The 15,658-nt window shown below is 53.1% G+C and overlaps 1 protein-coding gene across 3 annotated transcripts in view; it reads right to left on the bottom strand.

The window, feature by feature from the left end:
* LOC144719837 (pleckstrin homology domain-containing family H member 1-like) overlaps positions 1–12,003 on the bottom strand; it is a 45,874-nt gene extending 33,871 nt beyond the window's left edge. Inside the window, exons 1-4 of one of the 3 annotated variants that reach the window (XM_078596074.1) lie at positions 11,877–12,003; positions 11,572–11,717; positions 3,045–3,186; positions 2,376–2,690 (exon numbers count right to left, since the gene is read on the bottom strand). In XM_078596074.1, coding sequence (XP_078452200.1) covers positions 2,376–2,675 — 300 coding nt within the window. In that variant the 5' untranslated portion in view covers positions 2,676–2,690; positions 3,045–3,186; positions 11,572–11,717; positions 11,877–12,003. Of the gene's footprint in view, positions 1–2,375; positions 2,691–3,044; positions 3,187–11,500; positions 11,718–11,876 lie in introns of those variants that run through there. The other 2 variants (XM_078596075.1, XM_078596076.1) reach the window with 2 other exon arrangements.
* Between the last annotated feature and the right edge of the window lie 3,655 nt (positions 12,004–15,658).

Raw genomic sequence — 15,658 nt, 5'->3', positions numbered from 1 at the left:
TCACGAAGTGAGACTGTTAAAGAACGTTGCATTAGCGTATCATTTGCAGAACCAGTAAATAATCGATTCTCGCACGCATGATTCGATGTTTCGATTTAAAGCTTTCGTGACTGCAGGGATTCATCTTCTTGGTTCTTTTTGCAAAGTCACGTAGAAGGGAAATAATAAAGTAATAAAAATAAAACATAATAAAATAAATGTATTATGTTTTATTTTTTATTTTATTTTTTATTTCCCTTCTACGTGACTGTACCGTAAGAACCAAGAAGATGATTCGATGTATTCATCTTGCAAGTAACAACTTATTTTAATTGCTGGATCGATCACATGGACCCCTGGTTTCTGCTAAAAGCTCGACCACCGCACAACACTCGGTCCCCGAAAGCGGTTGTTGTTTTTTGCTAATAACACTCAGCGCCGAGGCGTGTGTGCGGATATTAATTTCACAAGCTTGGAAATTAAGTTCACAAATAAACAGCAGGTGTTTAAAAAGGTACTCGAAAAGAAGCACGAAAAACTCGACCGTGAAACCTTTACAAAAGCGGCCCTGTTCGGAGGGAGCACTGCGCGCTGCTCGACACGTCAGCGCAGACGGTGCATTCTTGACAGTTTCTCCACTTACATGGGAAGTTGGCTTTCATCGTGCGACGTGCGAGCCCTGCATGGCTAACATTACAAAATAAACCCATCCGGGAAAAACCTGACCATCCAAGTCCGTACCGTGAACAGTGCGCCAAAAAAACAAATGAAACATTCCTCGCTCGAGCGTTGCAAAAGAAACCGTTGCATATCGATCAAATATAAGTGTTGGGCTTCAGCCAAGGCAGAGGTGCTGAGCGATGATGGGAGACGCCCTTCAGAATATGACACCCCCCCCCCCCCCCGTATATGTGCGGCATTCCGGCCAAAGCAGACGGCGACCTTGCGGACTTGTGTGATCAGCTGTCGCAGGGCTTTATAAACAGTGACGAGTCTCAAAATCAAAGCTCGCTTGGTGAAACTACATCTGCCGGGATAACAGATGATCGCTTTGTGGATGGACTGGCCCTTGTCGGAGGAATAGGGAATTACGTGATGACATTAATTTATCTAGGAAAGCCTCACCGAGACAAATATTCAGGAGGGTCCTGCATTCGGATGTTTGGTCAATTACATTAAGAAGTCTGTTTGTCCCAAAGAGACACTCAAACCTAACTTCGAAATAATCTGCCTCTAATGTTTGCCATTCAGAGGACAACTTTGACAGGGAACAATAAATGGTTGAAGAGCATACCAACACCAAGGGCAACCTCACACAGAATCCCACTTAGCTCCTTGCTCCATCCCCATGTCAGCTTTGGCCTCATCACCTCCTCCTCCCACATAACGCGTTACCAGGACGACCGCCGCTCCCACGTGCGAGTCCTGGCCGTGCCTCTTGCCCAGGCACGGCGCGAGCTCGCGCTCCGTTATGGAGCAGCTGGCGCGGTGACGCACACCGGCACGAGCACCGACGAGCTCGTTCGCTCTCTCTCGCACCCGTGCGGCCACTCGCGGGTGAAATCGCGCGGGAACATAATGCCGGCGGCGGCGTTGTCGAGGCGGCGGGGGGGGGGGCAAGATCAAACGCGCGCGCGTCGCCATGGTGAAAGTTACCGCTCGATGTTTTCCAGCGTGCGTGTAAGCAGGCACAGGATACGTGTGTCGGTACTGCCACCGTGCACAGGGTTAAACTATTCTCAAATTCCTACCAAGTGAATAAGGCGAACATTCTTCAGACGCACATTGTTCATCAAGGAGAACTAACTACGTTCTTCAAAGACACAATGGTTTCAAGCTGTCCGTGGGTACATGACCGTAAAAAAACAATCCACGTTGCTGCGGTTTAAAAGAATGAGCGAGCCGGAATATTTGTAAAACCTGTACTGCACGCAGGCCATGTGGCAAAGCATTTGAGCGCACAGGCACGCAGCAAACCACCGTGCCTAACGTGGGTCTAGACCTGCGCTGGAAGAAAAAACTAAATCCACACTGCCAAGTTGGGTTTCACGTAGAGGTCATTTAACGCAAATAAATCAACTATTCCCAATGCACAGCTGCGCACGCACGCACGCATGCACCGTTTGCATCAGCGCCCAGAGAAAAGCAGCGCAAAGAAATAGTGTAAAACAAAACGAATCCACTTTCACTACAGATGCCACTCCCGGAGTCTGTGTGGCTCCCAGCAGCGGATAACAAGTCTTTACCCAGCGGGTGCCGAGTCAGTCCGAGCTCAGTGGAAACAACTTAATGGAATTTGGAAAGGATGAGATCACGGCCGATGACGCGGCACCGTCTGTTGCCCCGCGGTTCAGGGGACGCCGGCTCCAGCGGGCGGATGGATGCGGCGAGCGTACCTTGTCGGCGAGCAGCTGGCGAATCTTGGAGGCCTGCGTGCGGAAACGGGACAGCTGGGCCTCCAGCGACAGGCAGCGCTCCTGCCACGCGGCCGGACACGCGGGGGGGCCGTCGCCTGCCCCGCGGCTCCCGTCCCGGTCGCCCGGCCCGCCGCCGCCGCCGCCGCCGCCGCCGTCGGCCCCCGTGGGCTCCACCACCACGGCGGACGCTCCCTGCTCGACGTCGTCAGGCGACATTGCCGAGTCGTCCAGCGCTTGCTCGTCCTGCGGCTCGTGCTCCCTCGCTGCGCTCTCCGCCATGCTCTCCCACACGATCTGCTCAGGGTTTTCAAGTGGACAAGGGCGGTGATTGAAATTACGTGTCACTCGAACTATATAAGTTCATCACACGTGTAATTTGTAAATGGTATCTAAATGACACTCATCCAGGTAGCTTGCAATTTGCGTCCAAATGACACGAGACGTGGTTAATCGCTATCATTTTCACCTGGTGACATTTGCTGCGGTATATACGAGTGCGGCTCGCTCCGGCCTACGGATCGGAATTGTGGGCGCACGATGGCGGGCGGTCACATCGTGGCAATTTTGAGCAGCAAAACAAGACGCGCGTGGCGCTGGGGGGGGCAGGGCGGCAGGGATACACACACACACGACACACACGACACGTACGGCTTGGAAGAGCGCAGACGGCACAGGGAGGGCGGCACGGCCGAGCTCGCCCAGAGGAAGGGTGCGAAAGCCTGGCCACGGCACACGAGCGACGTCACGCCGTCATCTCTCGCAAACGTCTTCGCTGAACGCCTCTCCTTGGCTGTTTTCAAAAGTTGGAGAAAAAAAACGAAGAGATTCCTCTTGTTTTTGTTCCCCGCCCCCACCCACCACCGCCAACATTCAGCTATCGGCATCCTCGAAGGCCCTCTCCAGAGCCGAGCAGCTGTTTGTTTAACCGCGCTGCTCTGCACTTCACACACAATAACAGCTCACAACATTCATAACCCTTACGACACGCATCACTGCTCCCAGGACATGGGTTCCTTTTGTGTGGGAGCTATAAACGTTGGGCCTAAAAAAAGCAGGTCAATTTGTTTTCAGTGGAAAAGTAAACTCATTCACGCTTGCGCTATATATACAGTGTTACGTTATAACGTACGGTCGCTCGGTCTAAGGCGGTAGGCTACGGGGTCACGTTGTGTTGGCGTGAGCACCGATATCCGGCCAGCACAGGGGACGTGATAGGGGTGACGGAGCCAGCACCAACCCGGGCTGCTTTGTGTATTTCCAGTGCCGATGGTTGCCCCCACCGTACCGAGGATTCGATTTTGGGCCTAGTCTACCAAAAGCAAGTCCAGGCCGGGTTCACATTCCAATTGACAACACAATTATTCAGCATAGACCAGGAAATCAAGCCAAGACATTGGGATCAAAGCGTGCATGTACTACCCACTCCGCTACGCAAAGGTATAAACATCCACGAACAATTTAATTTCCACTTACAATTGTACGGAGCGTCAATATGCCACACGGTATGCATACGGTCCACGCATACAACAAATAGTGGCGGAAGATCTTTAATTATAAGAGTAAGCTCGGATATTAGAACGCAAAGTGACGGCTCTCCTCCGTACGAGGTCATGCCAATAAAGTCCTGCGTTCTCAACCGCAAAACCCTTGAAGCCGAACATGCAGCCAGCGCGTGCACCCATCCACAGGCTGATTAAACACCAATCAAGCGGGGTTAAAGTTCACGTCCCGGAGGGGAGCGCCCGTAAAAAGGTTGCCGCTTGCCACTGTGTAGCAGCAGTTCCACACGACAATACGAATGCGGCGACTTAAGAGATGGTGGGGTTGGTGAATCACGCAGTGACGGAGATCAACAACAACAACCGCCATTCGCCACGACGTGGCAGTGATGTCACCACGTTGCTTGTGTCAGGCTAGGTGCACGCACACACACACACCAGTAGGTCTGCCAGGAGATGCAATGTCCTGTTAGCGCGTGCGACTGCTAACAATGCCCTTCATAAACACACGATTTGTGTTATTATACGAATTTCATTTTGAAAAAAATTCCCTTAAAAGGTTAGCACAGCAAGCCAATCTCTGCCGGACGATGGCGACACAGTCTGTGAGTTATCCCCTCGTATGCGTGAGCTTTCTCCAACGACTCTGGTTTCCTCCAACACCGAACAAAACTACTCCAGGTGAAGCCGAGAGGAACAAAACGCCACAACTTCGGTCTGGCTCAAGAAGTTGAGAAGCAGCGCAACACCCCCGGCCGCACAAGTGACGACGATCAGGAGGAATTCATTCTCCTCTTATCTCGCGTCCACTCGCTCGCTTTTTTACATTTTTAACGTCTCGCTTGATCCGTATCGTGTGTACTGCCTCCACTTCATAGTTTGCACGACTACGTGTTGACTTTTTTGCTCATTCAGACGCTGTCTCCCCGACAGACCTGGTCTTCACCTGAGGACGGCTGCTTGCGTTGTGGCCGAAACGTCGTGAGAATTATTTTATTATGTTTGATTTTTATTATTTTATTATTTACCTTCTATGTGACTTTACCGAAAGAACCAAGAAGATACGTGTTGACTGTCTGCCGTCTCGTTTTTTTGTTTGTGCTGTCTCTCATTCGCTTTTCCTGGTGTGTACGATCAGAGTCCTGTCTCGTCTGTACTGTCCGTCTCGTTCCTGTCCCGTCTGTACTGTTCATCTCGTTCCTGTCTCGTCTGTACTGTCCATCTCGTTCCTGTCCCGTCTGTACTGCCCCTCTCGTTCCTGTCTCGTCTGTACTGTCCGTCTCGTTCCTGTCCCGTCTGTACTGTTCATCTCGTTCCTGTCTCGTCTGTACTGTCCATCTCGTTCCTGTCTCGTCTGTACTGTCCCTCTCGTTCCTGTCTCGTCTGTACTGTCCGTCTCGTTCCTGTCTCGTCTGTACTGTCCCTCTCGTTCCTGTCTCGTCTGTACTGTCCCTCTCGTTCCTGTCTCGTCTGTACTGTCCATCTCGTTCCTGTCTCGTCTGTACTGTCCGTCTCGTTCCTGTCTCGTCTGTACTGTCCGTCTTGTTCCTGTCTCGTCTGTACTGTCCATCTCGTTCCTGTCTCGTCTGTACTGTCCGTCTCGTTCCTGTCTCGTCTGTACTGTCCGTCTTGTTCCTGTCTCGTCTGTACTGTCCCTCTCGTTCCTGTCTCGTCTGTACTGTCTGTCTCGTTCCTGTCTCATCTGTACTGTCCGTCTTGTTCCTGTCTCGTCTGTACTGTCCGTCGTGTTCCTGTCTCGTCTGTACTGTCCCTCTTGTTCCTGTCTCGTCTGTACTGTCCCTCTCGTTCCTGTCTCGTCTGTACTGTCCGTCTCGTTCCTGTCTCGTCTGTACTGTCCATCTCGTTCCTGTCTCGTCTGTACTGTCCGTCTCGTTCCTGTCTCGTCTGTACTGTCCCTCTCGTTCCTGTCTCGTCTGAACTGTCCATCTCGTTCCTGTCTCGTCTGTACTGTCCGTCTCGTTCCTGTCTCGTCTGTACTGTCCGTCTGGTTCCTGTCTCGTCTGTACTGTCCCTCTCGTTCCTGTCTCGTCTGTACTGTCCCTCTCGTTCCTGTCTCGTCTGTACTGTCCCTCTCGTTCCTGTCTCGTCTGTACTGTCCATCTCGTTCCCATCTCGTCTGTACTGTCCGTCTCGTTCCTGTCTCGTCTGTACTGTCCGTCTTGTTCCTGTCTCGTCTGTACTGTCCCTCTCGTTCTGTCTCGTCTGTACTGTCCGTCTCGTTCCTGTCTCGTCTGTACTGTCCCTCTCGTTCTGTCTCGTCTGTACTGTCCGTCTCGTTCCTGTCTCGTCTGAACTGTCCATCTCGTTCCTGTCTCGTCTGTACTGTCCATCTGGTTCCCGTCTCGTCTGTACTGTCCGTCTCGTTCCTGTCTCGTCTGTACTGTCCATCTCGTTCCTGTCTCGTCTGTACTGTCCCTCTTGTTCCTGTCTCGTCTGTACTGTCCATCTCGTTCTGTCTCGTCTATACTGTCCGTCTCGTTCCTGTCTCGTCTGTACTGTCCATCTCGTTCCTGTCTCGTCTGTACTGTCCCTTTTGTTCCTGTCTCGTCTGTTCTGTCCATCTCGTTCCCGTCTCGTCTGTACTGTCCGTCTCGTTCCTGTCTCGTCTGTACTGTCCCTCTTGTTCCTGTCTCGTCTGTACTGTCCCTCTCGTTCCTGTCTCGTCTGTACTGTCCCTCTTGTTCCTGTCTCGTCTGTACTGTCCATCTCGTTCCCGTCTCGTCTGTACTGTCCGTCTCGTTCCTGTCTCGTCTGTACTGTCCATCTCGTTCCTGTCTCGTCTGTACTGTCCCTCTTGTTCCTGTCTCGTCTGTACTGTCCATCTCGATCCCGTCTCGTCTGTACTGTCCGTCTCGTTCCTGTCTCGTCTGTACTGTCCATCTCGTTCCCATCTCGTCTGTACTGTCCGTCTCGTTCCTGTCTCGTCTGTACTGTCCGTCTTGTTCCTGTCTCGTCTGTACTGTCCCTCTCGTTCTGTCTCGTCTGTACTGTCCGTCTCGTTCCTGTCTCGTCTGTACTGTCCCTCTCGTTCTGTCTCGTCTGTACTGTCCGTCTCGTTCCTGTCTCGTCTGAACTGTCCATCTCGTTCCTGTCTCGTCTGTACTGTCCATCTGGTTCCCGTCTCGTCTGTACTGTCCGTCTCGTTCCTGTCTCGTCTGTACTGTCCATCTCGTTCCTGTCTCGTCTGTACTGTCCCTCTTGTTCCTGTCTCGTCTGTACTGTCCATCTCGTTCTGTCTCGTCTATACTGTCCGTCTCGTTCCTGTCTCGTCTGTACTGTCCATCTCGTTCCTGTCTCGTCTGTACTGTCCCTTTTGTTCCTGTCTCGTCTGTTCTGTCCATCTCGTTCCCGTCTCGTCTGTACTGTCCGTCTCGTTCCTGTCTCGTCTGTACTGTCCCTCTTGTTCCTGTCTCGTCTGTACTGTCCCTCTCGTTCCTGTCTCGTCTGTACTGTCCCTCTTGTTCCTGTCTCGTCTGTACTGTCCATCTCGTTCCTGTCTCGTCTGTACTGTCCCTCTTGTTCCTGTCTCGTCTGTACTGTCCATCTCGTTCTGTCTCGTCTATACTGTCCGTCTCGTTCCTGTCTCGTCTGTACTGTCCATCTCGTTCCTGTCTCGTCTGTACTGTCCCTTTTGTTCCTGTCTCGTCTGTTCTGTCCATCTCGTTCCCGTCTCGTCTGTACTGTCCGTCTCGTTCCTGTCTCGTCTGTACTGTCCCTCTTGTTCCTGTCTCGTCTGTACTGTCCCTCTCGTTCCTGTCTCGTCTGTACTGTCCCTCTTGTTCCTGTCTCGTCTGTACTGTCCATCTCGTTCCCGTCTCGTCTGTACTGTCCGTCTCGTTCCTGTCTCGTCTGTACTGTCCATCTCGTTCCTGTCTCGTCTGTACTGTCCCTCTTGTTCCTGTCTCGTCTGTACTGTCCATCTCGATCCCGTCTCGTCTGTACTGTCCGTCTCGTTCCTGTCTCGTCTGTACTGTCCATCTCGTTCCCATCTCGTCTGTACTGTCCGTCTCGTTCCTGTCTCGTCTGTACTGTCCGTCTTGTTCCTGTCTCGTCTGTACTGTCCCTCTCGTTCTGTCTCGTCTGTACTGTCCGTCTCGTTCCTGTCTCGTCTGTACTGTCCCTCTCGTTCTGTCTCGTCTGTACTGTCCGTCTCGTTCCTGTCTCGTCTGAACTGTCCATCTCGTTCCTGTCTCGTCTGTACTGTCCATCTGGTTCCCGTCTCGTCTGTACTGTCCGTCTCGTTCCTGTCTCGTCTGTACTGTCCATCTCGTTCCTGTCTCGTCTGTACTGTCCCTCTTGTTCCTGTCTCGTCTGTACTGTCCATCTCGTTCTGTCTCGTCTATACTGTCCGTCTCGTTCCTGTCTCGTCTGTACTGTCCATCTCGTTCCTGTCTCGTCTGTACTGTCCCTTTTGTTCCTGTCTCGTCTGTTCTGTCCATCTCGTTCCCGTCTCGTCTGTACTGTCCGTCTCGTTCCTGTCTCGTCTGTACTGTCCCTCTTGTTCCTGTCTCGTCTGTACTGTCCCTCTCGTTCCTGTCTCGTCTGTACTGTCCCTCTTGTTCCTGTCTCGTCTGTACTGTCCATCTCGTTCCCGTCTCGTCTGTACTGTCCGTCTCGTTCCTGTCTCGTCTGTACTGTCCATCTCGTTCCTGTCTCGTCTGTACTGTCCCTCTTGTTCCTGTCTCGTCTGTACTGTCCATCTCGATCCCGTCTCGTCTGTACTGTCCGTCTCGTTCCTGTCTCGTCTGTACTGTCCGTCTCGTTCCTGTCTCGTCTGTACTGTCCATCTCGTTCCTGTCTCGTCTGTACTGTCCCTTTTGTTCCTGTCTCGTCTGTACTGTCCCTCTCATTCCTGTCTCGTCTGTACTGTCCGTCTCGTTCACGTCTCGTCTGTACTGTCCCTCTTGTTCCTGTCTCGTCTGTACTGTCCCTCTCGTTCCTGTCTCGTCTGTACTGTCCCTCTCGTTCCTGTCTCGTCTGTACTGTCCATCTCGTTCCCATCTCGTCTGTACTGTCCGTCTCGTTCCTGTCTCGTCTGTACTGTCCGTCTTGTTCCTGTCTCGTCTGTACTGTCCCTCTCGTTCTGTCTCGTCTGTACTGTCCGTCTCGTTCCTGTCTCGTCTGTACTGTCCCTCTCGTTCTGTCTCGTCTGTACTGTCCGTCTCGTTCCTGTCTCGTCTGAACTGTCCATCTCGTTCCTGTCTCGTCTGTACTGTCCATCTCGTTCCCGTCTCGTCTGTACTGTCCGTCTCGTTCCTGTCTCGTCTGTACTGTCCATCTCGTTCCTGTCTCGTCTGTACTGTCCCTCTTGTTCCTGTCTCGTCTGTACTGTCCATCTCGTTCTGTCTCGTCTGTACTGTCCGTCTCGTTCCTGTCTCGTCTGTACTGTCCATCTCGTTCCTGTCTCGTCTGTACTGTCCCTTTTGTTCCTGTCTCGTCTGTTCTGTCCATCTCGTTCCCGTCTCGTCTGTACTGTCCGTCTCGTTCCTGTCTCGTCTGTACTGTCCCTCTTGTTCCTGTCTCGTCTGTACTGTCCCTCTCGTTCCTGTCTCGTCTGTACTGTCCCTCTTGTTCCTGTCTCGTCTGTACTGTCCATCTCGTTCCCGTCTCGTCTGTACTGTCCGTCTCGTTCCTGTCTCGTCTGTACTGTCCATCTCGTTCCTGTCTCGTCTGTACTGTCCCTCTTGTTCCTGTCTCGTCTGTACTGTCCATCTCGATCCCGTCTCGTCTGTACTGTCCGTCTCGTTCCTGTCTCGTCTGTACTGTCCGTCTCGTTCCTGTCTCGTCTGTACTGTCCATCTCGTTCCTGTCTCGTCTGTACTGTCCCTTTTGTTCCTGTCTCGTCTGTACTGTCCCTCTCATTCCTGTCTCGTCTGTACTGTCCGTCTCGTTCACGTCTCGTCTGTACTGTCCCTCTCGCTCTGTCTCGTCTGTAGTGCGCGTCTTGTTCCTGTCAATAATATTCACATTAATCAAAAATAATCGGTTGTCACAATCGCGATTCTTTGCACATATCGTGATCTTAACTGAGCATAATCATGGTTAGCGAAAAGACGTCGCGTGACTGCCGCAGATGTTTATATATTACTGAACTGATTAATGATTAATCATTATGCGTATTAGCTTCCACGGATTCCCAAGCAGTACCTACTTTAGCAATGCGCTGGTGGTCGCTATCGATTTCTTTTTTAAGTTTAGACAAAGTATCCAAACCGCGGGACTGCCGCAGATTTCCAAAACGTTTCAAATTAACACGAGACCGCGAGGAGGCTGCCGCGGATTTCTGAAGACCCACTCTTTAGCACTTGCCCATGGCCAAATCATCCGGAATGCGTCCGTCTGGGTCGCATCTCGGAAGCTAAGCCACGGGGTGACCCTGGAGAACGCTCGGATGAGCCATGAATAACAGGCGTCATAGGCTTGCTTCGTTGTCAGCAGAGGGCAATGCAGCATAACACGTTGTACTGTACTTCTACGTCCCGATGCCTATGTTCATCGCCGTCGTAACGCAATATTATTAAGTACGTGTGGTCGAAAACGCCCTCCTCATCCAGCACTCCGATGCTGTGCGTGTTGGCCGCGATAACCGCATTGTGGATGAGACGCGGCCCTACAGTGTGTAGCTTCCACGGATTTCTAAAAAAACTACTTTAAAGTTTACAATTGACGCAGCGGCCAGGTGGCTTCCGCGGATTTCTAAAGACCTACTTCTTAACGAATTTAAAGAGGCTGCCAAGCGCGCTCGGTCTGCTGCACAAAGATTCTCCCAATATCAGTGGTGGCGCAGTGGTTTGCGTGTCCCGTGCCCTCTGAACCTGGCCACCTGGGTTCGACTCCTGGCTAACATCAGTGGGCGAGCGTTATCTGAACCAGTCTGAGATGCCCCCCACCACCACCACGAAACGGCGTCAACACCCGCACTGACCGGCGTGGTGAAGTGTAGCCAAGCGACACAAGGGAGGGGTCTTCATCCAGCGGTGTATTAACAAGACGCCTACATCTTCTTGGTTCTTTCGGTAAAGTCACGTAGAATGGAAATAATAAAATAATAAAAATAAAACATTATAAAATAATTCTCAAGACGTTTCGGCCACAACGCAAGCAGCCGTCTTCAGGTGGAGAACAGGTCTGTCGAGAAGGCAGAGTTTCCACCTGAAGACGGCTGCTTGCGTTGTGGCCGAAACGTCGTGAGAATTATTTTATTATGTTTTATTTTTATTATTTTATTATTTCCATTCTACGTGACTTTACCGAAAGAACCAAGAAGATGAATGCCTGCAGTCACGAAAGCTTTAAATCGAAACAAGACGCCTACAGTATCGGCATATCCTCGAAAGGGCAGTCGATCTACGACTCCACCACCTTCAAAGGCTCAAGCCCAAACAACGCGAATTTCACCCCAAACCTCGCGGCTAAACGCTGCGAGCACGAGCCGAGCATTTGCGTCCCCTGTCACAGCCCAGCGCCACGTTCGAAGCCTCCTCCTCCTCCCCTTGATGATAAACATTCACAATTATCGTGGTGGGGTGGGGGAAGGGGGGGGGGACGATCACAAGTGCGACAAATCGTGTGTCCGTGTCGTACGTGGGCACGGCAGCGAGGCGAGGTCGCGGCTGCGAGAGAGAGAGGATGCGTGGGGGGTCCCAGGAATCCACCTCGGAACTTTTAATCTTCTTTCTGTCTCTCCTCTCTCTCTCTCTCTCTCTCTCTCTGTCTCGTCTCTCTCTCTTCTCGCCCAGCGACTTTGAAACCAGCTCGCCGTGCGGCGATCCGCGTAAGCCCGGGGCCGTGCTCGTAGTCTCTGTCGTTGCAGAGAAGACGAGAGAGTGAGAGGGGCACAGAGAGAGGCACAGAGAGAATCGCCGATTCGCGAGCGGCGTGGTGGTGCTGGTGGTGCTGGTGGTGGTGCTGCTGATGGTGGTGCTGATGGTGGTGCTGGATGGTGGGCAGGGGAACTCACGGCGGAGCGAGGCCCGGGCGGGGGTCGAGGCGGGGGGGTCCGCTGAGTCTGTGGTCGCCTCCACCGCGCGCGGCCCGTGCCCGTACCCGGGGGGCCCGCCCCTTCCCCGCCCACACAGCCGCTAGCCCCGCCTACTGCCTCCTGCCCCGCCTCCCCTATTCACTCGCCCCTCCTCCTGCCTCCTGCCCCGCCTCCACTATTCACTCGCCCCTCCTCCTGCCTCCTGCCCCGCCTCCCCTATTCACTCGCCCCTCCTCCTGCCTCCTGCCCCGCCTCCACTATTCACTCGCCCCTCCTCCTGCCTCCTGCCCCGCCTCCACTATTCACTCGCCCCTCCTCCTGCCTCCTGCCCCGCCTCCCCTATTCACTCGCCCCTCCTCCTGCCTCCTGCCCCGCCTCCACTATTCACTCGCCCCTCCTCCTGCCTCCTGCCCCGCCTCCACTATTCACTCGCCCCTCCTCCTGCCTCCTGCCCCGCCTCCACTATTCACTCGCCCCTCCTCCTGCCTCCTGCCCCGCCTCCACTATTCACTCGCCCCTCCTCCTGCCTCCTGCCCCGCCTCCCCTATTCACTCGCCCCTCCTCCTGCCTCCTGCCCCGCCTCCACTATTCACTCGCCCCTCCTCCTGCCTCCTGCCCCGCCTCCACTATTCACTCGCCCCTCCTCCTGCCTCCTGCCCCGCCTCCACTATTCACTCGCCCCTCCTCCTGCCTCCTGCCCCGCCTCCACTATTCACTCGCCCCTCCTCCTGCCTCCTGCCCCGCCTCCACTATTCACTCGCCCCTCCTCCTGCCTCCTGCCCCGCCTCCCCTATTCACTCGCCCCTCCTCCTGCCTCCTGCCCCGCCTCCACTATTCACTCGCCCCTCCTCCTGCCTCCTGCCCCGCCTCCACTATTCACTCGCCCCTCCTCCTGCCTCCTGCCCCGCCTCCACTATTCACTCGCCCCTCCTCCTGCCTCCTGCCCCGCCTCCACTATTCACTCGCCCCTCCTCCTGCCTCCTGCCCCGCCTCCACTATTCACTCGCCCCTCCTCCTGCCTCCTGCCCCGCCTCCCCTATTCACTCGCCCCTCCTCCTGCCTCCTGCCCCGCCTCCACTATTCACTCGCCCCTCCTCCTGCCTCCTGCCCCGCCTCCACTATTCACTCGCCCCTCCTGCTGCCTCCCGCCCCGCCTCCACTATTCACTCGCCCCTCCTCCTGCCTCCTGCCCCGCCTCCACTATTCACTCGCCCCTCCTCCTGCCTCCTGCCCCGCCTCCCCTATTCACTCGCCCCTCCTCCTGCCTCCTGCCCCGCCTCCCCTATTCACTCGCCCCTCCTCCTGCCTCCTGCCCCGCCTCCACTATTCACTCGCCCCTCCTCCTGCCTCCTGCCCCGCCTCCACTATTCACTCGCCCCTCCTCCCCTATTCACTCGCCCCTCCTCCTGCCCCGCCTCCACTATTCACTCGCCCCTCCTCCTGCCTCCTGCCCCGCCTCCACTATTCACTCGCCCCTCCTCCTGCCTCCTGCCCCGCCTCCACTATTCACTCGCCCCTCCTCCTGCCCCGCCTCCCCTATTCACTCGCCCCTCCTCCTGCCTCCTGCCCCGCCTCCACTATTCACTCGCCCCTCCTCCCCTATTCACTCGCCCCTCCTCCTGCCCCGCCTCCACTATTCACTCGCCCCTCCTCCTGCCTCCTGCCCCGCCTCCACTATTCACTCGCCCCTCCTCCTGCCTCCTGCCCCGCCTCCACTATTCACTCGCCCCTCCTCCCCTATTCACTCGCCCCTCCTCCTGCCCCGCCTCCACTATTCACTCGCCCCTCCTCCTGCCTCCTGCCCCGCCTCCACTATTCACTCGCCCCTCCTCCCCTATTCACTCGCCCCTCCTCCTGCCCCGCCTCCACTATTCACTCGCCCCGCCTCCACTATTCACTCGCCCCTCCTCCCCTATTCACTCGCCCCTCCTCCTGCCCCGCCTCCACTATTCACTCGCCCCTCCTCCCGCTTCCTCGCTCTTGATCCGCTTCTTTCTCCGCTGAACCTCCCTCTCGGACCCACATCTTAGAGAGAGGGCCCTTGCCTACAACAACAACAAAAAACTCAACACATTCGTCAATAGCACGGCCTTAAAAGGAAAAGTATACCATCGGCGACGTGCCTATCAACATCACGCAGTTCCCCAACAAAGCCGACTGCCGATGAGACGCCGCGTGTCGAAACCGGCCCTGAATTGTGTTCATGTTCAATCCCAGAAGGGAAGTGGGTCCCGATGGGATGTTGTAATACCTTGAGAGTTTTATATAAACCTAGCAGTCGGTCGTTCGCCAATTGTTGTAGCGGCATACAGTTCGAATTCAGCGGCTGCCCTGATTAACACTGCGGGTGTAATGACAACACGCTCTATCCGTTTTACGGTGAACGCTTCAAATCGCTTAAAACTATTTAATGTGGCGCTGCACTCTGATGTCGGCGAAAACATGTATTAAAAAGGAGGCGTTGGAAAGCTGAAATTTAGCATAAAATGCACTTGAAATAATTCAGCGTCTAACTAAAACTGCAGATGTTCAGAATATTATGTTGAAATTCTCTTTTAAATATTAAAAGTAATTATAAATATAAATAAAGAATTGAAACTTTGTAGTAGAACGAAGCAAAATGGGGAGTACAATAATAACACTCAAATATTCATTCCACAGAATGAAAAGCCCTGATAGAATCATTAGAATCAAAATGTTTAATAACAATCATTAAAAAAAGTTCAAAATGTATGCTTCTCCATTCTTCCATGCTCCTTCATGGAATAAATAAAAAGTGACCTTAGTAAATCTAAATAATAAAAATGAATCAAAATTAGTGTTGTTATAACAATTCTATATTCATTTGAAGTTGCGCATTTTGATGTGACGTCACGTTTCTCACCCCCCCCCCCCTTCGTCACACATCGTCACAAATGTCTGACTCCCCCCCCCCCCACCTAGGTGCGTGACGTCATTTATGGACGTCCCCATATACGTTGCAATCGTCTCGGTTTCTGTGCCTGTTGTTGTAACGTTCTGACCCGCTCCTTCTGGACATCTGCGAAAAATTGCTTTATGGCTCATCGGATTCTTCCAGTCGAAATACAGATTCGGATTCCGACTTGGCAAACGGGATCCTCGTGAACAAAGAGCTAGGAGGTTCGGCGAGGCTTCCCCCCGGGTAAACAAGCGGAATGACAACAATACAATAAGTATTGTAATACACAAGTAGAGATTTGTATCGATATTCTTAGTTTTTTTCGGTAAAGTCACGGAGGTAAAAATTTTAAATTAATAAAAGTAAAATAAAAAATAAAATAAACATCACGACGTTTTGGAGGCAACACAAGCTTCCGTCTTTAGGTGTAACCGTCACAGCACGAAAGCTGTATCAAGTAATATCAAGTAATACAGCAATCGTGCTGTGACGGTTCCACCTGAAGACGGAAGCTTGTGTTGCCTCCGAAACGTCGTGATTTTTATTTAATTTTACTTTTATTATTTTTAATTTTTTACCTACGTGACTTTACCGAAAAAACCTAAGAATATGAATCCTTGCAGTCACGAAAGCTTCAAATCTTTGTATCGATGTTTGTTGTTTAATAAAATGCATCTCCGTGCTTACCGTATTTCCCCCCACGCCTCTCCACGCCTCTCCACGCCACGCTTCTAATTTCCCAGTCCACGTCCACCAATGAGCTCGGGCCGCTCGCAATGTGGCCGCTGTAATATTTACGAACAAATTGAGCAGAGTATAATTGTATCTTGTGTAAATGGAA

Source organism: Lampetra planeri, chromosome 7, assembly GCF_965212315.1.
Source record: "Lampetra planeri chromosome 7, kcLamPlan1.2.h2, whole genome shotgun sequence".
Taxonomy (NCBI): domain Eukaryota; kingdom Metazoa; phylum Chordata; class Hyperoartia; order Petromyzontiformes; family Petromyzontidae; genus Lampetra; species Lampetra planeri.
This window is presented reverse-complemented; position numbering and strand designations above follow the sequence as displayed.